This window comes from Gorilla gorilla, chromosome 23, assembly GCF_029281585.2.
Source record: "Gorilla gorilla gorilla isolate KB3781 chromosome 23, NHGRI_mGorGor1-v2.1_pri, whole genome shotgun sequence".
In the NCBI taxonomy this organism is placed as follows: Eukaryota; Metazoa; Chordata; class Mammalia; order Primates; family Hominidae; genus Gorilla; species Gorilla gorilla.
The window spans coordinates 21,642,773-21,668,263 of record NC_086018.1 but is presented as its reverse complement, the minus strand read 5'-3'; the positions used below and the strand labels follow the sequence as shown (position 1 = coordinate 21,668,263).

General features: G+C 51.0%; 1 protein-coding gene across 10 annotated transcripts in view; it reads right to left on the bottom strand.

Moving 5' to 3' along the window:
- CABIN1 (calcineurin binding protein 1) overlaps window positions 1-25,491 on the bottom strand; it is a 165,068-nt gene that overhangs the window by 47,781 nt on the left and 91,796 nt on the right. For all 10 annotated transcript variants that reach the window (XM_063704700.1, XM_004063169.5, XM_055375155.2 and 7 more), the window contains exons 27-28: window positions 16,915-17,097; window positions 10,996-11,327 (exon numbers count right to left, since the gene is read on the bottom strand). In XM_063704700.1, the coding sequence (XP_063560770.1) occupies window positions 10,996-11,327; window positions 16,915-17,097 (515 nt within the window). The remainder of the gene's footprint in view (window positions 1-10,995; window positions 11,328-16,914; window positions 17,098-25,491) is intronic.

Genomic DNA, 25,491 nt, shown 5'->3' with positions numbered 1-25,491 from the left:
GATCAATGCTAAGGCACAAAGTGTCCAGACAGCTTATGGGGGCCCTTAGCTGATTCATGCCTGAGGCCCCAGCTAGGTGCTGACAGGGAGGGCTGAGACCTGTCTGGGGAATCATGGGTGCCAGGCTGGTGGGGTGGGGGAGGGGGCAGAGACTGTATTGGGCCCTTGCTGAACCTCTGCAAGGGGGAAGGGGATCTGACTTGCACGGTGCACCTGCAGCATAGAACCTGCCCTGTAGCTTCGTGGTGTAGTGAGGTAAGGCAACATGATGCCTCCTGGGTTGAGCACAGTGCCATAACCCCTCACCTCACAGAATTACCAATGAGGAAATAGAGGCTCAGAGAAATTCAAGAGCTTGGCCAAGGTCCCAGAGCCAGGAAGTGGCAGAACCATCCCTGGACTCTGGTCCAGGCTGCAAGGACTCTGAGGCCTGGGCTCTTCACCTGCCCCCTGACCTATCCACTATAGGTGGGCAAGTTACTTTACAAATCTGCCTGGGCATGTGCTGTGTGCTGAACACTGAGCCAGCCATCATGGCCAGCCCTCTCTCAGGCCTCATGCAACCTGTCACACTGCTGGCTCATAGGCACCTCTGAGAATGGGAAGAGGCCCATGGAGCCACTTGCCAGATAACGGCACATTTTCCTTGGCTGCATTGGCCCTGAGGCTTGTGCACATAGACCCTCCTGTGACAGAAGGCAGTTGGAGGGCTGTAAGGTCCTGAAGAGAAGTAGGGCAAAGAATCGCAGAAGCATACAGGCACCTTATGTCCTCCCTTGCCCACTATGTGGACCATCCCTGCTTCACAGCAGAAGGCAGAGGGGACCTAACTCCTCTGCTTAAAGGCCTTTGGGCTGCACCTGCCTCAGGGCAAGAGTCAGCTCCATGCCTCAGTCTACCTGCCTACCCGCTGGCTCATCTCCCCCACACCCTCCAACCCCTCTTTGTGAACAGCCCTCCAGCCACACTTGTTCCCACCTTGGTCCCTGCAGGTCTCTCTACCTGGTGCCACCTCACCTTTCCCCCTGATGCTCCCCTGGAATACTGTTCCCACAGCCCCATGGCCACCTTAAATAGCCTTTCCACTGACTCACAGATGGGTCTGCTGTCTGCCCCTACTTCTCTATCAGCCCTAATAAGGGCAGGGACACAGTCTGACTTCACTGATGGCTCCTCAAGGACAAGTCTAGTTTGAAGCTCACAGAAAAGGGTGCAATAGTTGCCCACAGGAAGAACGAAAAGAAGCTGAGCAGTCTGACCTTTCATAAAATGGGAAGGAAGTGTATGTCAGGTTGAGGGAGGAAGGCAACAGCCATGGGGCATGAGTGGGGCTGCTTGGGTCCTGCCCAAGGCCAGGGTGCCAGCACTATGCTCCCTGGGAACAGCTAAGCAACAGTCCATGCCCTTGAGGCTAAACTTCAATGCCAGCCCCCCACTAACTCGCACTACTCTGCCAGCAATCATTTCACTACAGCACACATTGGGCTGACTGTCATAGCTCCTGGAACTCCCCACGCTCCCTTTCTCTTCACACAGGAAGCAAAAGCTTGGGGTGAGGTGGCTTGCATCCCTACCTGTAGCCTTCCATGGGCCCTGCATGTAGTGGGGGCTTGGCAAAGCCTGTTGACAGCTGGAGATGGGAAAACAACTACTACCCTCTGGGGACACCTGCTGTCCCAAGATGTGCAAAGCCGTAAGGCAGACCTGATCCCAGGTGCCATCTGTCACTATTGTATGGTGGCCTGGAGGATGCGCTCTGCCTGTGTCACCCAGGGTCTCTGCCCCCAGGGGCTGTCTCCCTGCCACAACCAAAGATGATGATCCACTCGCCACTTAACTACCTCCTGCCTCACGAATCCACAAGGGACAGATGGTGGGGCTCAGAGAGGTCAGGCTCTACAACTCCTACAGGGTGACTCCAGGTGTGCAAACTGTCTGGTGGGGATCCTGGAGCAGTGCCAGCCTATCTGCAAGACCGGTAGGGCTCCACAGGGCTGCCAGGAAGGTGGCTATGGACCTCAGCTGTGTTCAGCCCTTCACCTAGCCATACCTCAGGCATTGGCATGGGGGCACAGATGGTGCTCATGGGTTCCATGACAAATGGAGGAATCAGGAGTGGTGGAGGGCTTGGCCAGGGAAGACCTTCTGCAGCCTCTGGAGCCACCCAGGACCCCTTGCCCTATGTGAAGGGGAATTGGCTGGGAGCCCTTGGAGTGGTGTTCTGTAGGCCAGAGGAAGAGGAGTGTGTGGCTACCTGCTGATGGGAGACTCAGTGGGCTGCTGGGGACATCCATAAGCTGCAGGCACATACCTACTGCAAACTCACCCCAGCAACCTAGGACATGAATATCCCCATAGCTAGACCTGGTAGACTTAAAGCCAACCATTCCTGATACTTCTAATCATGAAAAATTATAATTAGAATGTCTGTTTGGATGAAGCCAAATATTAAGGAGTTAGTGTAAAAGCTGTGCCCACCCTCCCCCCGCCCCGAGAATCCTGTGTAGGCATTAGAAGTCATGCAATCAAAGAGTTTATGAGTACACGAGAAGCAAAAAAAAAAGCAGAACCACATTTGCATACATTTCTGTGAGTGTGTGTCTGTTTGTGTGTAAAGAAAGTAGGCAGAAGATGGAAAGGAAATGCACCCAACATTCCTGAGAGTTGCCTGGGGAGGGAGACTCATGGCAATAGTTCTCAATGGGGGTGGGGGTCTGTCCCCAAGGAGGCATCTGGCAATATCTGGAAACATCTTTGGTCATCACAGCTAGAGGAAGGCTACTGGTGTCTAGTGGGTAGAGACCAGGGATATTGCTGAAAGTCCTGCAGTGCACACACGACATCCCCACAACAGAGAATTATTTGGTCCCAAATGTCAATAGTGCCTCAGGAGGGAACTCTGTTCTACGTTATTCATATATACTCATATATATATACAACTGTTCTACATCACTCATATATATATATATATATATGAATAGTTAAATACAGTTGTTGAAGATGATAGATGTGCAAACTTTCTCACCTGATTCACAACATTAGAGAATCAGAACAGAAGCAGGATGAATGACTATCTGTGGATTGACCTTGACTTTTCTCTTTCCTTCACACCCCACAGGTCCTGGGCCAAAGAAATGGGGTCTGATTGGGCTAGCGCTGCCAGGCTGCTACTCGTCATACCTCATCTAAGTGGAATCATTCAGTATTTGCCTTTTGTGACTGGCTATTTCACTTAGTATTATGTCCTCTAGGTTTCCCATGTTGTCTGATCCATTGATTCAGCTCTTCTGTCTGAATCCATCTAGAATCAGACTACTTCCTGATATCCTGCTGTGGCCTCCTCCCATCTCTGCTGCCACACTGACTTCTTCTCCACCTGTGTGGACACATTCTCAAGCTCCTGGGCCTCTGACTACTGGGTGGGTTTGACTGAGGGAATTTGATCAGAGCACTCACTCCTTGAATTCCCTCCCTGTGGAGTTGATGAGGGGCAGCCATCAATGGCCAGCCCCGACAGGCACCACGGCTGGCCCAGGCTACCACACTCCTCCTCCCTCGTGAATTCCTACTCTCTGCCTGGGCCTGTGTAAGTTGCTCCTTCATTAAGTGCTCTTCAGACTTTCCTGTTAGATGGGGCCATCTGTGTCCTGCTAGGCCTCTGACGGGCTACCCCCAACTCACTCTTTACATATCAGCCCAGTAGTGTCTCTGACACACTCAGGCCACATGCAGCCTGTCTTCTTCCACAACCTTGCGACAGTTTTTTGTTTTTTTAGTTTAGCTTTTTTTTTTTTTTTTGAGACAGAGTCTTGCTGTGTTACCCAGGCTGGAGGGCAGTGGCATGACCTTGGCTCACTGCAACCTCTGCCTCCCAGGTTCAAGCGATTCTCCTTCCTTAGCCTACTGAGTAGCTGGGATTTCAGGCACACACCACCACACCAGGGTAAGTTTTGTACTTTTAGTAGAGACGGGGTTTTGCCATGTTGGCCAGGCTGGTCTCAAACTCCTGACCTCAAGTGATTTGCCCACCTTGGCCTCCCAAAGAGCTGGGATTACAGGCGGGAGCCACCACGCCCAGCCCTTGCGACAGCTTTAACCTAATTCAGGATGATGTCCCCTCAACTCCTCCCCTGCCAAAACTTGCCCTGAAAGCCTCTGACCTCATCTTCTTCCTCTCTCCTCCTTGCCCATCTAGTCACACCAGCTTCCAGCAGATTCTAGTCACACCAAGACTGTTTCTGTCTCTAGGCATGTGTTTTGGGTGTGTGTCCATCTGGAAGCCTCTTCCCCAATATCCTCGTGGCCATCAGGGCTCCCTCACTTGATTCAGGTCCTTGCTTAGACAGGTCTTCCCAATCTCCCCGTCTAAATAGTCACACTCACACCTCTAACCCCTTACCAAGCTTTGTTTTTCTTCCTACTCATCACTAGCTGCCCACACTATTCTCCCAGTGAGTACACAATGCTATATCCCCAGCACCTCAAACAGGAACCTCCTGCGTGACAACCACTCAGTAGACAGCTGCTGAATGAGTGAACCTGCAGAGATGCACAGAAAACACACTGGGGGGAGCACACGAAACACAAACACTTCTGCCATGTCATGGCTTGTGGGACAGTTGTGGGTAGTTTCATTCTCTTTTCCAAGCTTAAACAATATTATTGGTAATAAAAGCTGCTGGCAGAGTGCTCAAACCTATTCAAACTGCTGGAATCTGCATTTCTTTGCAGGAGAGAGGACCAGGAAAGCAGCAGCCAGTATGGGGGCAACCTGTCCCACCTCCTCTGGCACCTAAGGGCCCAGTAGAATCTTCAAACCATGAGTCAGACAGACTGAAATGCAAAATCAAGATTCCTAAGTTCAGAAAAATATGAAGTTCTCCTTTTGCAAACTATACAAACTAAAGCTTGACAAGAACCTGGCTGGTTGGGAGCTGCAGCAGCCTAGGACATCCATGTGAGGATGCAGGGCACACCACCATTTTGTGGAAGGGGCCACTTTTATGTCCACAGAAAGGGAGCAAAGGTTAAAGGCAGGCGAACACCCTGCTTTGTGGCCAGCATGCCCTCCTGATGCCTGGTTCTACTATCTGTGTGGTCCTGGCTCAGTCAGTGTGAACTCAAAGCTCACCAGCTCCCCCTGAACACTTGCCTGTGAGCAAAAAGCAGGGTCTCAACAGCAGGCCCTCACACCTGCTCCAGTCTGATGGTGCAGGGCCCACTTCAGAGGCCCTCTTGTTTAACCTGCACGATAGTCCTGGCTTCTACGGGTCCCCCACATGAGCCAGCAGCACAGGCAGGTGGGGATACTGTACTCACAACAGGTGGGCAAGGGGTGGGGGTTCACACCCAGCTGACCTGTCCTTTACCCAGGCTCACACCAGAGCACCAGCTGACCCTAAAGTCAAAAGTCAGCAGATTCCCTGGTGATCCTTCAGCTGAGCACACAGCACCATGGGGCCCCCCTGGCAGGAGTCTGTCTCTAACCAAACCCTGGGCCTGGGCTCATCCCATATAGGTCCTGGGCCAAAGAAATGGGGTCTGATTGGGCTAGCGCTGCCAGGCTGCTACTCCTCATACCTCATCTGAGTGGAATCATCCAGTATTTGTCTTTTGTGACTGGCTATTTCACTTAGCATTATGTCCTCTAGGTTTCCCACGCTGTCTGATGTGACCGAATTTCCCCCCCTTTTAAGGCTAATATTCCACACTGTTTTGATTAGTATATTATAGATTTGTAGTACGTTTTGAAATTGGGAAGTATGAGTCCTCCAGCTTTGTTTTCGTTCAAGATTATTGGCTCCAGGGAACATCTTATAACCAACCCCCTCTGCCTTGAACCCCTTGCAGCAGAAGTAGCAGGAGGTGAAGGGGCTCAGCTCCCAGCTGAGCAGGAGGCAACTGGGAGAGCAGGGCAGGGGTGTCTATGCCTTGGCCTTTTTCCTGGACACCCATCAGTAAAGGCCAGAACCTTCATGACAAGAGGTGTCTGATGCCATGTGCTCTCTCTCCTGGGGTGCCTATATGGGCTCAAAGAGCCAGGTTTCTATGAGTGTAGACTCAGGCCTCAAAATCTTGGTGAAGATTGTGATCCAGAGAGTAAGTGATACAGTAGCTAGAATTAGGGCCCTTATGGCTATCAGCATAAATGATCATCCTCATCTAAAGTGTGCACAGTGTGCAGGGCAACAGGTGGACTGCCTTGGGGGGTCCAGGGGCAGCCTGAGTGCAGCAGTGCCAACCTTGGGAGGGAGGGCAGCCTCAGGCAGACAACAAAGGTCCCTCAGGACAGACCTAGCCTTTGGCCACTATGCCCCAGGCAGGGAGCCCTCAGACGGCCTGGCAGAGGAGTAAGGAGCCATGGGAGATGCTGACACTGAAGAAATGGGTCTCACTAGATGGGTGAGAAGGATTGTTGGCTGAGGGCAGTGCAGGGTGTGTTGGACATTGCCCCAGCACTGCATCCCTCACCTCATTAACACAATAATTCTGCTTTCATATCACTACCATTCTCATCGAGGAAAGAAGAGCCCTGGACCTCCAAGAGTTCCCATGCGGAGCCAGGATCTGAACCCAGGTGAGGCCAGCTTCAGAGCCCACATTCTCTCCTCCTCCCCCAAAAGCCTTGCTGTCAGCAACTAAGCAAGTGGCACCCTGTGCCCTGAAGGCGGTTTCTTTCCAAGGCCTGGGCAGGCAGAGCCTCACCTGGAGGTGTCTGTGAAAGACCTAAGGGTTCAGGAGTCAACCACACAGCTCCAGGAAGGCTCTGCTTGTGGGCCCCTTTGAAGAGGCAGACATCGGATGCTCCAGTCCACCAGTGAGCTGTGAGATGGCAACAAGAAAAAGGCACTGCCAAGCCCACAGGCAGGATTTTATGAAGAAATGTGCTGCTGTCAAATATACACAGCAGGAAGTGTTTGTTAACAAACAGCTGTGTTTGGAAAGTGGTAACTACTTCCCAGTTAATGGTTCCACATTAGTCAGTGACAACATGGAGTTGTGTCCCCCAGATCTGTGAACAAGCTGCTGCCAGCAGAGCTGACACCCCAGGTCTGGGCAGAGCCACATGCAGCCACCAGGATGGCATGCCCCAGAGCAGCAGGAAGGTCTTAACTCAGGCTCTCAGGGGAGCTAGGTGTTAACAACCTGCATTCAATTTGGTGGTGGTAACTGGTGCTCAGCAAAGGTTTCTGGGTGAAGCAAACACAGGAGCCAATGGGAACCACCCTAGACCCAGCATATGCAAGGTCTAGAATGAGCTCAGTGGCCCGAGGCTACCTGAGGCACACTTGGCACCTGCAGAGCTGCCTCCTGGAAGCAGATCTGTGGGTACGCAGTGTGGCTGTGGGTAGGGAGTGTCTGCTGCTTAAGGGGTCTAAGATTCAAGATAGCATTCCATTTCTGAGAACCAAGGAACTCAGCCTGGGAATGCAACAAACAGAAAAGCTGGCAGAAACTGAGGCTGATGGCTACTGGGGGTTGTCTGGGGATACTGACATCAATGGTGCAGACAGCCCAAGGCAGCCTCCATCCCTGCTACTGGGTGGGGATGGCTGGGTCAACTGGCCTGCCTACCCTGGACCATCACAGATGACCAAAATGACTTGGCGAGGGGGCATTCATGGTAAGAGCAAAATGGCAAACTATGAGTGTTGACAGGGTGTGGGGAATGGTGCAGCAACTGGGCCAGCATGAGATTGCCTGGGGCTGATGTCTGGCTCTGTCACTCAGCTCTGTGTGACCCTCAGAACAGGTTCCCAGATGCAAAGTAGAAGGGGTATGATCCCACCTCTGGGACCTGGTGTACCTGGTGTCTCGAAAGCACACAATCAACAGGGCATGTGTATTGGAGTTGAGAAGAAATACAGGTAGGGCATCCTAAGTCTGAATATCTAAAATCCAAATTGTTCCAAAATCTGAAACTTTGGTGCTTAAACGAAATGCTCATTGGAGCATTTTGGTTTTTTGTTTTTGTTTTTTTTTTAGAGGCAGTTTTGGTCTTTCGCCCAGGCTGGAGTGAAATGACGTGATCTCGGCTCACTGCAACCTCCGCCTCCCCAGTTCAAGCGATTCTCCTGCCTCAACCTCCTGATTAACTGGGATTACAGGTGTGCACCATCACGCCTGGATAATTTTTGTATTTTTAGTACAGACAAGATTTCGCCATGTTGGCCAAGGTGGTCTTGAACTCCTGACCTCAGGTGATTCACCCGCCTCAGCCTCCCAAAGCGCTAGGATTACAGGCGTGAACCACCGCGCCCAGCCTCATTGGAGCATTTTGGATTTCAGATTTTTGGCTTAGCGATGGCTCAGCCAGAAGTATAATGCAAATATTCTAAGATCTGAAAAAAGCCAAAATCCAAAACTCTTCTGGTCCCAAGCATTTTGTATAAAGGATATTCAACCTGTACTAGACCCAAGAGAGCTAGTTTTAGGGTGGCAGAATTGTGGTTACCTCCCTCCAACTTTTCTTGAATTTTGACATAAATACTGTTTTCTACTTCTTAAAAAATCATCAAGAGAAGGGGCAGGCTGTAATAACAGCATTCTGTGTCTAGTGCTGAGCTAAGCACTTTATATGCACTGGCTCCTTCAAATTCAACATAAAGCCATTTAGCAGGGAAGTGGAGGGTGGGGGGGTGGGGCCCGTATCACCACTCAACTCTCCTCCCACCCAAACCTGCTGTCCTTCCCCACTTCCCTTGCACAGGTGCCAATTCCTAATACATATTTTGTACCCGAAATTCCATCTCGACATCTGCCTCTTGAGAAGGTTCCCTGTAACAGGATGAGGAAGGGTCTGAGCTCACTACTAGGGAACACCAGATCCTGGTCAGAGCTGACCACAGCTGGAGGGGGCTGCATGGCTGCCTGAGGATGCACTGAACAGAAGGACACCAGAGGTGGGGGAGGACAGGACAATGGTTACTAGTGTCTGTTCCACTGATGTGTGTGTGGGCTCTTGCAGTGGGCTCTGCTGCTCCCAAAAGAGGGAAAGGGGAAAGTTCCCAAAGCAATGGTGAGCCCAACAGAGTTCATATCAGCCATTGCCCCTCAGGCCCAAAGATGGCTTCAGCAGTGAGGACATGCTGGTTGGGGTTTATTAAGATCCAGGTCCACCTGGGTGCAGAAGGCCTGGGGTACAGAGGTAAGGTCCACTGCAAAGTGGAGGCTGAGCAGTGAGCAAGCCAGGCTCCAGTGTGGCACCAACAGCCAGGGAAGCCGGAGCTGGCCATCGTTTGCTAGCATGCACTGCACCTTGAACTACAGACCAAAGCCCCAGATGATGAGACTCCCTCCCTCCCAGACCTGTGTCACCTGCTGTGCCCTGAGGAAATCAACCAAGTCACATGAGCATACCGGTCACTGTGGGGACACAGCACTTACCTTCTTGGACCCCTGTATCTAGTCCCCCAAACAGAATTCTGTGAAGTGCCACTTCCTGCACATAGCCAGTGCCAAGCCAGGGCCCATCTCTTGGCCAACTGTCCATTCTGGTTCTTCAAACATTCCACTGAGGATGCTGGGGGGAACCAGCAGGAGACCTCTAGGAGGAGGATCTGACTGAGTCCTCACAGCTAGGCCCTAAAGGTCACCCCTGCTTGCCCAGCATACCTGGCTCTCTCTGGCCCTCACCCACACCAATGCCAGCCCAGAATGGCCACCTTCCTGGGCTGCTTGCTCTGTCTGGGTGCTCTCCCTTCCTTCCAGACCAATGCTGTCCCCTACAATACAGGTCTCAGCACAAAAGGTGTCTTTGCAGAGGCACAACAGCACCCTCACCCCTCTATGCCCCCCGTTATTTTCTCTGTGGTATTGTTCAAATGAGACTTGCTTTACTCACCTGCATGTTTTTATTTTTTATTTATTATTTTTGTTTTTCAGATGAGTCTCGCTCTGTCGCCCAGGCTGAAGTGCAGTGGCCCAATCTTGGCTCACTGCAACCTCTGCCTCCCCGGTTCGAGCAATTCTCATGACTCAGCCTCCCGAGTAGCTGGGACTACAGGCATATGCCATGATGCCTGGCTAACTTTTGTATTTTTAGTAGAGACGGGGATTCACCAGGTTGGTCTTCAACTCCTGACCTCAGGTGATCCCCCTGCCTCAGCCTCCCAAAGTGCTAGGATTACAGGCGTGAGCCACCACGCCTGGCCATCTGTATGTTTTTAAGTCTGCCTCTCCCTTAGAATGTAGCTACATGGTGCAGGACAACGACCAGGACACTCCCCAACACCTCCTGGGTGAGAGACTAAAGGAAAATAAAGTCACCCCTATTATTTACGTCCTGCCCAGGCCACATTACCTCCCCAAATCTAAACGCCAGCAGAAGAGGTCTGGCTGGGAAGCCCCTGGAAGCACTTAAGCCTGGGGCACAGCTGTTAAGGATCGCTACATCATCCGCTTTCCAAAAAGAGCTGGAGGAGGCTGTCAGCACCCAACCCCCATGAAGCAGAGGCTGTGAAGATGGTTTCGGCAGCTGCACCAGAGAGAAGAGTCCAGGGGCAGGGTATGGTGAGGAGGCCCCTGCAATATGCAGCTGGAGAGATGGGGCCTAGGGCAAGCAAGGCCAGAACAGAGAGTAAGCAGGGCCCCTAGGGCACCTGGAAGACGGGCTTGCTGTCGCTGAGATGATGGGTGAATGGCAGGGGTGAGGGAGCACAACATCAGAGTTTGAGTTGCTGCACAGCCCTCTCAGGAAAGAGTAGTTGAGCCTATGGACCCTTATCCCTCACCCCACAGCCTATCCCTGAGACTGTGAGACCCCCTACACTCCTCCCTCCATTCCTGGCTGTGACCCTGGGCCCTCACCACCAGGTTCCCTGGCAAGCTGGCCCACTCCTGGGGCTGGCCCTGCCTCCTGCAGCTCTCCTCACCCATCCCTCCCATGTGCTGCTACCGTGAAGCTCCAATCTGTCTTAGCTCTGCCCACCAACCTTCAAAGATGCCCAGCTGCCCTGGGAAGATCCAAGCCCCCTTGGCCCGGCAGCCACTCACCCGGTGGGTCTTGCTGTAGGTGTAGAGGAAGGCCAGACGGTAGAGACTCTTATAGTGCTGGGGGAAGCGGCTCAGGCACAGGCGGAAGGAGGCGATGCACTGCTCTGTGAGAAACTGCCGCTGCTCCTCAGCACCAGCCGGCAGCCCCTGGGGGAAGGCCACTGGCTCCCCTGGGAGGTCCCCTCTCTTCTTCCCATCCCACAGGGTGGGTGTGGATGCTGAGGGCTTGCCAGGGATGCAAGCAGAGGCTGGGGTTTCTGCAGCAGGCTTCTGGACACCTTGCTCTGCAGCCCGGAAGCCTTCTGTACTCTCCAATGACTCCTCGTTTTTTCCTACAGTTGAGAAGAAGGGAAAGAAAGTCACCCTGGTTTTAGGCCTTGTCCATGCAGTGGTCTACCACCAGTAACGGAGGCGCCTTGGTGAAGTGATCAGCACGGCTGGATCAATGCCCTTGCTGAGTGGGTGCTGGACCCAGCAGGAGGAGGCACAGGGCCCAGTGCTGGCTCTGCCCCAACCGAGGTCTCCCGCTCCATGAAACAGGCTGTCCCAGCTGGCATGCAGTGAGGGACCCAGAGGCTACAGAGAGGGGAAGTTATGGGCTGGGCTCTGGGTCTTCCCCTCTGAACGGTGGCACAGGCTGTCCCACCTCTGGGGCTGGGGTATGGGGAAGCAGCCCACAAAGGGCAGGTGTTGCCACCACCAGCATCGCATAAAACACAGCCAGGGTTCACGAAGTATCATACCTGCTCCCCTGCTCAGTGCTCAGCCCACTGCCTGCCCCAACTCCCTCTCCAGGGTTGCTGCTGCTATATGTGAGCCAAGTGCTCCCACATGGGCCCTCATGTGACATGAGCCCAGCTCCTGAACACCCAGCCTTGCTCCACCAGGGGCCATGGGGCAGCAGTTCACATCAGGATAGCCCAGGCTGGGTGGTGGTGCTGCAGGGCTAGCCCCAGGATGATGACAGTGGCCTGGGTGACCTTGGGCTAGACCCTGAGGTGCAGGCTCCTTGGCTACAGAAGAAGAAAGCTGTCTGGCCCGGGAGGGTGGGACAGATGGAAAGGGCTGGGGAGCAAGGGATAAAGGCAAGGGGTCCTGTGGTCTGTGGCTCCTTAGGCACTCAGGAGCATGGCACGCCCTGCACAGCCTGCCTGGAGGAGGCCAGAGAAGCAGCCAGCAGCACCAGCTCTGAGGTGGTTTGCGATGGCTGAGCCCTTTCCCTACTGTAGTAGCGGCCTGGAGATAGCTGGGGCCTGCTGGGGCAGGGCCGAGTCAGCAACAACCAAGGCCCCCAGTTCTCCGCATGCTAAGTCGAAGCCTATCTGCAGACATCAGGTGTGTGGCCAGGTTGCCCACCATCACTATTCTCGTTGAGGAAAGAATCTGAGCATTCACTCCCTATGTTCCCCTCAGCCACCTGCTATTAGTCTGACCTTCCCTCCCTGCTCCCCTGCAGCCCACCCCACCGCTCTCCCTCAGTGTCCTTGCCTCTCCACCATCACTCCTTCTCCTGGAGCCACTGCCCTTCTCCCTCCCCTGCATCGCTGCCCCCAGTGGTGTTGGCAAAGAAAAGCCACAAGGGCATCTCCCCTACCCCAGGCCCAGAGCCTACCATGGGCTGCCCCCTCCCCCCACCCTTTGAGGTGGCCCTAATGACTGAATGCCAGGAGGTCCTAGCTCCTTCCACACTACACTGTCTTCTCATGTGAGCTCAAGAAGTTGCCTGCGTCCCACAGCTTAGGGCTGGCACCCATCTTACAGGGGATACCATCACTTTATTAAAAAATGTGCCAGGTTTCTAATGTGTTCAAAATATGGCTCACCAAACAGGGTAAGCCATAATGCTGGGATCAGCCCTGTGCTAGGCACGGGGGAGACAGAGGAATCAGATGATGATGCAGGCCTCTCAGCGGTTCACATCAGGCACTGAGAGCTTGGACACAAAGACACACAGAGCACAATTTTTATGGAAAGCAGGCAGAGGGTCAAGAATTCAGCCAGAGTTCTTAGAACACATAAAGAGGAAGAAAACAGCAATCCTAGACTGAGTTAGAAACCCAGCTTCAGGGAAGACCCGCTCAGGCGCCCCTCTCTCAGAGAGACAGCTCTTCTCTTCTCTTTCTTTTGCCTATTAAACCTAACCCCCCCAAAAAAAAACAAACAAAAAAACCCCCGAGAAACAACAACCCAGTTTTAGGCTGGGCGTGGTGGCTCACACCTGTAATCCCAGCACTTTGGGAGGCTAAGGTGAGAGGATTGCTTGAGGCCGAGAGTTTGAGACCAGCCTGGGGCAACATAGCAAGACCTCATTTCTACAAAAAAATTAAAAAATTAGGCAGGTGTGGTGGCACCTGTAGTTCCAGCTACTCGGGAGGCTGAGGCAGGAGGATCCTTGAGCTCAGGAGGTTGAGGCTATAGTGAGCCATGATCGCATCACTGTATTCCAGCATGGGCAACAAGGACGAGACCCTGTCTCAGAAACAACAACAACAACAACAATCAGTTGCCTAGGGGTCTGGGTGGCCTAAGGGGCCCCGGAGAGATGGGGCGAGCTGCCTTACACACAGCATCCACTCCCACTGCTGAACAGGCCTCACAGGTCACTAGAGCCCTCCATTTCCTTACTGGAAGAAAGAGGGTCAGAAATGCCAACAGGACTACACCACGTTTCCCGGCCAGGATGTCCAATTCTAACCCTAGCTGCATGAAGATGAGAAAAGTTCCTTCTACCAAGAGAAAGCAAGTAAAATGTGTGTTCTGGCTGCTCCAGCCTAGGCCAGTGCCTGCCGCAGGCAGGGAAGACTGGCTTGGAATGCCTGTGGTGCATATGCCAAGGCCAACAGAGCACAGGAGCCATCTGATCCACATCAGCCCATGGAGGTCCTAAGAAGAATAAGGCATAGACATGCCCCCAGCTGAGCCTCTGGACTCATGTGTACTGATGGCCCAGTGAACTCAGGGGGCCTCATTATGGAAAAGCCATAATGAGGCGGCTACACGTCTTGGCAAGACACCAACAGCTGAGAGGCCCAGACCAAAATATCCCCCAGCAAGGACCTCAAGTCTGTCTCTTTTGACTTCTGAGATCGTCTTACTCAAACTCTACTGGCCTGAGAAAAGAGCCCAGTGAGGATGCCTTCCACAAAGGGTGGGCAGGCAAGATGGGAAGGAAGCTGGGCACTGGCAGGTCAACTGCCCCCAGGGCGGCCTCCCCCCACCGACAACCATTTATCACCCTATCCTGCATGTGGTACATGGGCATCGTCACTAGGCCTCTAGTTGATCAGGAAGGGGCAGATGTGGCCACTCTGGCATGCCGTTGTGTCCACTGCCTGGATCACAACAGGTACTTGTCAACTCTGCTTTGGGTTTTACCCTCTTGCCCTCAGAACGATATAATAGAGTGGGCTTGTGTTTAAGTGATGAAACTGTGGACAACTTTCTCCCTAGATCAAATAAATAAATCTCTACTCTTGCGACCTTCATATTTTAGACTTTTTTTTTTTTTTTTGAAGCTCTGCACCCTGCAAAGGTGAGCTTCCGCTAGCTGCAACAGTCACTTCTGGGAAAGGCTCTTTCCTCAAGGCACCTCGGTCAAGGCCAGAGTGGAGAAAGACAGCTTCTGGAGAATTAAAGGAAGGAGGCTGGTCCTCGGGCAGTGTGACAGCTTGTGCCTGCTAGACACGGTGGGAGGGAGCGCATCTCATGCCAGGCAGGATGTGGCTGTCAGATCTGTTTCTGCTTTCCCTCGGTACCCAGTGCATGGTGCAGATCTGGACCTGTTGTGCCCTGCTGCTTGATAACAAATACGCATGAGTGAGGGCCTGTACCCCACAACATTAATGATGGAGGAAGCAGCAGGCTGGTGGTAGGACTCTCCATGAGGGTGTGCCGGGAAGGCAAGTGGTGTGGAGCACACTTGGGGCCCGCACTCAACACTGCCTAGGCACTGCTGTCCCAGCTTTCTGCAGGGAGGCCAAAGGCTGCTCAGGTACTGCAGACTGTGATGGCCAGGCTGCTACCCAATGGGAGTCCAGGGGAGTGCGTGTTAGAGACCACCACTGACCAAGACCAGGCCTGGATGAGTGCTCTGCTCCCAGAACTATCTGCTGGCTGTGGGCTTGGGAAGCATTCCCTGCCATACCTGCTCTTACAACAGGAAGTTGATCAACTTCACCACCATGGTTACCAAGAAAAGCTGGGCTTAGAGAGGAGGAACATGGCCATGGAAGCAAGAGGTTTCATTTCATGCTTATCAGCTATTGTGGTGACCTTTGGTCCTACCCTAACTTTCTTCACCAATGGCCAGCCCCACAAACTGTCTGCTTAAACCACTGGCTCTAATGGAAGGAGGGAAGAGGCAGGACACTCTTCATGAGTCTAGAAGGGCCTGTATAGGCTGTGCCAGACCAAAGCCAACTCACTCTCTACTTTGTTCCCCCAACACCCATGTCCCCTTCCCCATGTAAGTGGGAAAGAAGCTCATGATGACACAATGGCACCCACAGCAGTCATGGCTTGACAGGCCACAGAGCACACATGGTAGGTCTTACTTGTCTGATAAGTTTTAAAAATCTTATTTTTAAAAACAGAAATGCTGTATTATAGTGTTAAGAGTGTAAGTTACCTTTTTCCTTCCCATTCCAAACTTCCTACAGTGTGTTTATGTCAGTTACAGAATGTCAACACTGGCTGGCGACTGCATAGTGAGTGCCTGGTGAGAGAGTGGGGTGGTGGCCTCATTTCTTGATGAGGACCAGATACAAGTAAATCCACATAGTAAGTCCTCCATTCTGTGCCCTCTTATCTAGTGTCTCTATCAGGTGTCCCCTAATGGAGATGTGGTCTCATGCCCTTCTAAGTCCAGCCAGGGGAGGCTGGCAGGGAGCAGAGAGCTAGGAGAGGTCTTCCTTAGTGTAAATGGCTCTGGCCCCACTGCCACACCTATGTGTGAGCTCCCATCCAGGGCTTGCTCTGAGACTTCCTGGGACAAGGCCTGGGTCCCTCAGGGAGGCAGTTTATCACCAACATTTTTCCCCATCCATCCATCCATCCATCCCACCCGGAGAGGTAGCATGGGGTAATGGTTAAGGGTGTACACTGACAGGGCAAATTCCAGACCTTCTCTGAATCTCATATTCTTCAGCTATAAAATGGGAATAGTCATTATGCTTTTTTTCTAGGGTGCTTGGGAGAACCAAATGAATTAACTCAGTGCCCAGCACAGAAAAGAGTACGGGGCTGGGTTGTTGTTATTACTGTTTGAGAAACACGTGTAAGCCCTGGCCCTGGCCAGAGTGGGAAAGCTCTCAAATCCATAGCTGACCAGCCACAGCTCAGAGTGGGGCCAGGAAAGCCCCAGCCTGCCTGTGATCTCCCAGTAAGCCCAGATGTGGGGCTCTGCCAACTGATTTCTATAAACGGGGCCTGGACCCCCCAGGAGAGTTGGGCACACACCCAGGCTTAAATCAGGGCCTTCTGCCCCCCTCCCCCAAAAAGAGATTTTTCCTGAAGACCTCATATGATTCAAACTAAAAAGAAAACACATTTGTGACATTTAGGATCCAAAGACTTTTAAAATAACCATTTACCAACAACAACAACAACAAAAACAGAGCACACTGATATCACAGACATAGCTTTCCCGGGCTGGGTTGTGAGGGTCATAACAACAACAGGCAGCATCCCTGAGCACATGTGGTGCTGGGCTCTGTGTGCACCCTCAGGAGCTGCTTCGCTCAACCCTCACAACCCCAGGGCGGGCACTGGGACCATTCTCATCCTACAGGGAGAAAAATGGAGGCCCAGAGAGTAAGTGACTTGCCCAGCCAAGGTCCCTGGGCCACGAAGCCTTCGGCTTTGCCCAGATTGCCACAGGACATCAAAGTGGTTCTAATTCACCGAGTTAGGGCTTCATACCTCTTTCTTCTGTGGCCCCCTGAAGATCTTTACCCGTCGCTCCTGCTTGGGAACTGAGAATGGGCAGCCTCTTCTCTGTGTAGGATTTCCTGGAGCCTTCCAGTAAGCTGGTGGGCTCATTAAAGAAGTCCTGCGTCGAGCTAGAGTCTGAGAGTGCTACGGCTGTGCTGTCCTGGCTTCGGTCTGAGGGGAGAAGGAGGAAGAGAGGGCGAGAGCATTAACCTACACCACCTCCAACACAGGGGGCCTTCCTATGGTGAGTCTCCCTGCCAGTGGCCTGGGGACTGCTTTGCAGGAGATGGCCTGAACACAGCCATTCGACACTGCTGGGCCCAACCCATCCCAGAGGCCACGGAGCAACTCACCAAAGGCACCAATCTCCATGGTCAACCCTCCTGGGGTTCCCCCAAACAGTGGTATTCTGGTAAATGTTTAACAACTGGCTCTCAGGGAAAAAGAAAGCCCTGATTAATAGCACTTACTGATTTCTGCAGTGTAAATATTCCCACCGTGGCAATTTTCAAGTTACCAACGTGCTGTTGTCAAATGTGGAGTTAGGAAGAGATGCACAGTAGCCACCACTATGTAGTTTTTCTACCATATAAATATAACAGAAACAAATGAAGTGGGAAAGAATTCAGGAAACATTTTTAACCTGTTAGTAAAAGCCAGGTGTGATCTGGGAGAACTCTAGATCTCTGGGAGCCACAGATGTAAAAGGAGTTTGTACTCACTCACTGGCTGCCTTCTTCGGACCTTCACAGGTGCTCATGAGAAAGAATAGGGGCGGGGCAAAGAGGGAAGTTGAGGAAACCTTCCTGGGAGTAGTGCAGATCTGGAGGGGAGGAGTAGTTGATGCTATGGAAAAGGTACAAAGCCTACCTGGAGGAACAGAAGCCTTCAGGCATGGAGGTGGGGGAGGAAACCTTGTTGCTTTCAGGGTACAGGTGAAGACCCACTGCAGCTGGGGAAGGGAAAAGGAAAAACCTTCTATTCTAAGGGAGGGGCAGGAAATCATCTAGGGTCCAAACATTAGAGGTCTGCTACCACTGAAGGAGGGGCAGAATCACTGAGAAAGCACCACCCCTGAGATGCAGGGACACAGAGCCCACCAAAGTCTGAGGCTGGGACCAAGACAACAGAGAACTACCCCAAGTCCCCAACCCTAGGCTGGCATGCACTGAGTAACAAGCAAGGGAGTCTACTGCAGGGAGAAGGCAAGAACATGGAGGAGTACCCTCCCTGAGGTGCACACAAAGGCCTAAGGCTGAAGGTGGAACTGGAATGTTGAGAAAAACCTTGTGGCAAACCAGCTCCCCTACTAAGCACAAGGTAACATCAAAGGAATTTGAGCTTGGGAGGTTAAGGCTGCAGTGAGCTATGATTGTACCACTGGGACACTCAAGGTAACCATAGCAACAACAAAACCCAAGCCAGCTCAATTTCTGACTAGCCTAACTCAACTTTCCCTACTAAAAGCCTAGAAACAAAAGAGGGAAGCCTATTCCAGGCATAAATATTACTTATTTCAGTTTCTTCTGTCCTACACGTGATATCTGGTATTCAATGTAAAAATTGTAAGACACACAAAGAAAGAAAGAAAAAAGTACATCGTCAAGAGACAAATCAATCAGCAGAACCAGACTCACAGATAACCCAGATATTGGAACTACATGTCAGGGAATTTAAAATAACTAAGATTAATATGATTCATAAATATGATTAGTATGTCAAAGGCTGTAGTGGAAAAGCTGAACAACATGCATGAAGAGACAGGAAATTTCAGCAGTGAGATAAAAAAAAGCAAGAGTCAAATGCAAAGGCTAGAAATAAAAAACACAGTAACAGAGATGAAGAATGCCTTTCCCAGACATTGCAGCCAACCTGACACAGCTGAGGAGCAAAAGGAAACCAAAACTTGAAAACAGGTCACTAGACATACCGACAATCTCCAACTTACAATGGTTCAACTTAAAATTTTTTTGACTTTACAATGATGCAAAAGTGATATGCATTCAGTAAAAAATACACTTCAAATTTTGAATTTTGATCTTTTCCTGAGCTAGTGATATGCAGTACAATACTCTTGCATGAGATATTCAACACTTTATCATAAAATAGGCTTTGTGTTAAATCAGCAGTCCCCAACCTTTTTGGCACCAGGGGCCAGTTTCACGGAAGACAATTTTCCACAGACTGTGGGGGCTGGAGGGGATAGTTTCAGGATGAAACTATTCTCTGGCATTAGATTCTCACGAGGAGTGCACAACCTAGATCCCTCACATGTGCAGTTCACAATAGGGTTCACGCTCCTATAAGAATCTAAGGATGCCTGCCACTGATCGGACAGGAGCCAGGGCTCAGATGGTAGTGCTCGCCTGCCTGCTGCTCACCTCCTGCTGTGCAGCCCAGTTCCTAACAGGCCACGGACTGGTACCAGTCTGTGACCTGGGGGTTGGGGACCCCCGTGTTAGATGATTTTGCCCAACTGTAGGCTAACGCAAGTGTTCTGAGCATGTTTAGATGAGGCTGGGCTAAACTATGATGTTGGTAGGTCAGGTATATTAAATGCATTTCTGACTTAATTTCAACTTACGTTCGTTTTATCAGGAAATAACCCCATTGTAAATTGAGGAGCATCTGTAATCCAAACCGAGAGAAAAAGAGTGGACAGGAGGAATCAGAACAGAGCATCCAAATGATCCAACATGCTAATTGGAGTCACAAAAGGAGATGAGGGTGAAACAGGACAGTAGAAATATTTAAAGACATAATAACTAAGAATTTCCCAAAAATAATAAAAGACATCAAATCACCAAGATTCTCAGAAAACACCAAGCAAGGGAAAGATCCCTCCACACACATTAAAAAAAAAAAAAAAAATTCACACCTAGGTGGGCCATTTTGAAACTGCTGAAACCCAAAGATACAAAATGTTGAAGGCAGTCAGAGAAAGATACATCAGATACAGAGGGACAAAGTTAAGAATCACAGCAGACTTCTCATTAGAAATTACACATATCTGACAATATCTTTAAAGTGCTAAAAGAATAAAATAATCAACTCAGGATTCTATACTCAGTGAAAATATCTCTAAAAATTGCAGGAAAAAAAAAAGGTTTGTTTTTTTCCAGGCAAACAAAAACTGAGAGAATTCATTACCAGCAGATCTGAGTTACAAGAAATGTTAAAGGTAATTTTTCAGGTAGAATGAATATGAAGCCAGATAAAACTTGGATCTACATAAAGAAATGGAGTTTCCCAGAAATGGTTAAAGTTATGGTAAATATAAAAGATCTTTTTATGTTCGATTTTTCTAAAACATTATTGTTTACTTTCTAAAGCAAAAATAGTAGCAATGTATTGTGGGCTTAGAGCATATGTAAAAGTGAAATGAATGAAAACGAGTGCAAAAGATGAGCAGCTCTTCCACTGCCTACGAAGTAGTACAGTATCACCTGAAGGCAGACTGCAATGAATTAAAGGTGTATTTTGTTAACCCTAAGGCAACAACTACATTTTTTTAAAAAAATGATACTATAATAAACCAATAGTAGAGATAAAATAGAACTTAAAAAAAATTTTTTTTGAGACAGGGTCTTGTGTTGCCCAGGCTGGAGTGCAATTGCACGATCTCGGCTCACTGCAACCTCTACCTCCCAGGTTCAAGCAATCCTCCTGCCTCAGCCTCCTGAGTAGCTGGGACTACAGGCATGCCCCACCACACCCAGCTAATCTTTTGTATTTTTAGTAAAGATGGGATTTCACCATGTTAGACAGGCTGGTCTCAAACTCCTGACCTCAGGTGATCCACCCACCTCGGCCTCCCAAAGTGCTGGGATTACAGGCGTGAGCCACCACGCCTGGCCGAGAACTATTAAAAAATAAAACTTTGTCTTGAACTTTACATACCTCGAGGTGAAGCTCAATAAACTAGCAACCAAGAGAGCTAAGTTCAAGTTCCTCTTGTGCCATTTACTAGCTGAGACCATGAGCAAGTTAAGTCCCTTTCGCACCTAAAAACTGCAACCACATATCATCTCACAGAGGTCCATGCCACACTGGCCTCTTGGGGAACACAAGGAGAAAGGCAGACACAGTCCCCTAGGGTCCACCAACCCTTTGCTCAGCTACCTTAAAAGCCTGGTATTGGTCCATGTTTTAGTGCTAATCAGCTGGGTCCTACTGGTAGGATAGGCATGAGCTGCCTGGTAAGCAAACTTGAAACAACATATAAACTTGTTTTGGCTGGGTGGCTCATGCCTGTAGTCCCAGCACTTTGGGAGGCCAAGGAGGGAGGATTGCTTGAGCCCAGCAGTTCAAGACCAGCCTGGGCAACATACGGAGATGCCCGTCTGTACAAAAAATTTAAAAAAAAAAAAATTAGGCAGGCGTGGCAGTTACTTGGGAGGCTGAGGTGGGAGGATCACTTGAGCCCAGGAGGTTGAGGCTGCACTGAGCAGTGATCATGCCACTGCACTGCACTCTAGCCTGGAAAAACACAGCAAGACCCTGTCTAAAAAAAAAAAAAAAGCAAAATATAAAGTTGTTTCAAAAAAGTTGAAAGCCTGGACTCTGGAAGATCCAGGCTGATAGAACTGAAATTCTGCTCTGTCACCTACTATCTCTGAGAGCCTCTGTAAATGCCATAATTATTTACACTTCAGTTTCCATGCATGTAAAACTGTGATAACACAAGCACCCACTTCACAGAACTGTTATGATTAACTAGGTTAATACACATAAAGTGTTTGAATCAGTGCCTAACAAACAGTAAAGGTTCACGAAATGTCAGTTTATCAATACTATTATTTCAGAGAACCTGGGCATGTTTTATCTCTTATGTCTCAAATTTGCCATTACAGCTTTAGGTCTGAATGAGCAGAGGGTTTTGCTGATGCCATATTGGAGCCAATACCTAAGCAGCACCATGTAGATGGGGGGGTAACATTGACACAACAGGCCTGTCAAAGTGGGATGGCCTGCACAGAGGATACTGAGGATCAGGTCTGTGCTCCAAAGGGTGCCCTGCTGCTCTGGCCTCTTTACCCATGTCTCATCATATACCAGGGTTTGGGGACAGTGACCTTGTAGGCATCCCTGCCATAGCCCTTCCTTCATAGCTGCCTTTGCCATGTCCACTGCCCAGGAACTGATGGATCATCAGCATCAGCTGGGCTGACAGAACAATGAGAAATGAGGACTTGGGACGTGTATAAGACCCGAGTGGAGGAGCACAGACCTGACCGGAACCTCTGTCTCACGCTTGTGAAAGGCTCTTCCCTGACTTACAAAGCCAGAATACAAGGCTCCATGAGCACTGAATGGCAGTTATGAGCAGGCCTGCAGCCCCCACAAAATGTCCCAAACTTGAGTCCCCAGCATGAGGGGATCAAGAAGAGGTGGGGCAGCCCATTTGCTGTCTGTGTGTAAAGGGAGGATTGGCAATGGGGACCCTCTAGAGGCCACTCAGGGTCGTTGTAGGAGCTTAAGAGTTGGGCTCCCAGACCCACATTCCCATCCCAGATCTGCCACTTAGGGGTTGGGTGATCTTGGCCAAATGATTTTGCTGCTCTAGGCTCCCATTTCAGGTTTTTTTTTTACATGATTGCCATTGTCTTCCTACCTCTGTCCCTGACACATACATGGGATCCCACAAAGGCGTGGCTAGTGCCCTGCACACAAGTGACAGCCCTGCAGCATTCACTCTGGCCCTGACAGTGAGAACACCGATGGCTTAGACAATGCTCGTGAGGCCTCAGAGTCTCTGAAAGACAGCAGGCCATGCCCCGCAGTTGAAGTCTCCCTGAAAGACAAGCTAGGGCTGGGTCTCCTCAGCCAGCCTGAGACTAGCTGAAGTCACTGCACAGCTCAGCAGCACATCCTGCGGCAAGCTCCGGGAAGCAAGCCTTGCTGGGATGATTTCACCGACTGGCAGGCTGCCCCACGAGCTCACCGGCTCACAGGCTCTTTTGGGCTCTGGGCCTAAAGGAATTGCCAATTTGGTGGAATCCCAGCTGTGATCATTATGAAAACTAAGGATTGGTTTAGGCAAGTAGATATTTACTCTCAAAGTGCTAACACCCTCTTGATGCTGCAATGTGAAGGAACCAGGATCCATCCAGCAGGTAGTGAAGGTGGCCAGACCTCACCAGGAACTGTGTGGGCAAGAAAGGACGGCATGCTGTGCAGGGCCTTCTGCTCCCTGAAGAACGACCACCAATTGAGTGGGGACTCTGCTGAGACTCTTAAAATAACATCCACAGCAGTGGAACAGGACAAGCACAAGCCAAGGGACCTGGCAGGGACAGAGGGCTGCTGACTACACTTTGCCAGGCCCTTCCTGAGCCTCTCAGACACAGATGTGAGAATCTGGAACTGCCAACCATCTAAAAAACCAGAGAGCAGAGATTGGTACTGGCCCTGGGGGGCATTGTGGTGATTCTAGACAAACCCTTGTTTAAGGGGTAATCAAGGTACCTAAGTGGCCCCGACGAAGGCTCTGCTAATGGGGCTCACCACAGTCTTGGGTGCCACCTGCAGGTCATGATGCGGGGGTGGGCTGCTGGGGCAGAGCTGGAGAGGAAGGGGCTATGTACACAGAGATGAGATGCCCAGCTGGCCTGTGAAGCAAGCAGGTGGGGGAGGTGCTTGCCAAGGTTCCCGCCCACTCCCAAGGGGGCAGCACCACAGGAAGGAGTCCAGGGATGTGTTATCTCTTCAAATGAGAGCCACCAAAAGGGACTCAAGGCCCGAGGCCCACTTTCTGCTCCTTTCAGATCTTGTGTGTCTGAAAGGGTTGGCACAGCCTATTTAAAATGACCCTGATTTCAAATACTAAAAGTCAACCCAAGGTTTCATACCAAGTTGCAAGCCAGTCAGTTTCAATTCTTTCACATCAATAGGGCAAAACGGATGAATGAAAAAGCTCTTAAAGAATGGCTCTATCTACCTGGGCAGACAGTGCCCCAGCCTCCATTCCTCCTCTTCTGGGGAAGCAAACTTTCTCTGGTACAGCTGACTGAAGACCTCAGAGAGGCCACAGACAGACAGAAAGACAGACAGACAGACACGAACAGTGGGGTAAGTTTGCCAGGAACATCGCAGAGCATGTGAAAAGGACCCTCATCCTGCCACCAGCTGGGCTGCTGTGGATGGGACAGCCCAGGGGCTGGGTGAGTCAAGGTAGGGAGGACAATGTGCCACAGTGCTGGGAAAAAGCTCTTGGAGAACAGGACCCCTGCAGTTGGATAAGCTGGCAGGGCAGGCAGCAGGGAGGGTTGTTTGGACTGCGGTGTGTAACCCAGAGCCACCCCGATTCCTGAAGCAGGAAGCCCCTGCTCTGGGAGGCCCCTGAAGAGGGGCAGGAGGAAAAGGAAGGATGCTGCTGACTACTGTCATCTCCCTACTCCCAGCAGGCCCCTCTGCAAGGTCATCTCTCAGGTTACCAGACCCACAGCCAAGGAAGGGCCAGTGTACACAGGGAAGGCTTCTGGGAGAAGAGGTCACAGGTCAAAGGCTTCTTCTCTGGGGTGGGACCCCCATCCATCAGCCATGTACCTTTGGGCAAGGACCACTCCCTGAGCCATACTCCACCTGCTTCCCAGACAGCTGAACGCAGCCTAGCACCATAATGCACCACTCTCATGCTGCCCAAGTGAACTGGGGAGTCTTTGAGTATGTGTGCAGAGGGGATTCTGGCCTCAGGAACAGCCTACAGGCCTGGCTCCAGTCCTACCTCCTCCACAGGATCTTTGGGATCCTGTGGCCCTAGGTTCAAATGGGCTGACATGCAACTTTGTGTGCTAATGGCCTGTGCTGAGCCCTCAGAGGACCGGCTGGGTCTGCCTATGCTCTATAGACAAAAGCTGCCAAGCCTGGCGGCAGAGGCATTCTGTTCTCCTGCCTCGCCTAATAGAGCAAGGCCAGATGGGAGAAGTGAGAGTCAAGCTGTTTTTCTGTGGAGGGGCTTTTGGGTGAGGAGGGGGTTCTGGGCCCCCTGGTTCTGAGGCAGAGCAAGAGACAGATGGAAAGCCTCTTTGATGTAGGAGAGCCAGACTTAGCCTAAACTTCCTATGGGGCTGGGTGGAGACAGCCTTCCAGGGAAACAGGCACCCTGGATGGAACCTCCAGGGACTGTCCACAGTCCAGGTATCTAGCCTTGAGACTCAGGAGCTGAGAGCTGATTTCTTTAGGGAGCTACTTGGAGGACAACAGGAAAGAAGAATGGCACTAGCAAGCAGGCTATAGGTTGGCCTTGCTCTTTTTTTCAGAATGTTCTTTTAAAAATCTGCCCACACAAAACCTGCTCATACTAATTAATATTTGTGGCAAGATTATAAATATTTTATTGTTACTGTTAATTACTGGAATGTTTCGTGTCTATGCATCTGGGCCACGCCAGCCTTCCCTCTGAATCCTTAGGGGGATGTGCGTCTGCCAGCCAAGTGCTTATTAAACTGCCTCCCTCTAAGCTCCAGAACCTTCTACTTCCAGGGTGGGATTTGCAGGATCAACTGTAAAGGAATGACAGCTGGCAACGCAGAGGGAAAGAGACCTGGCTCAGTGACAGAAAGG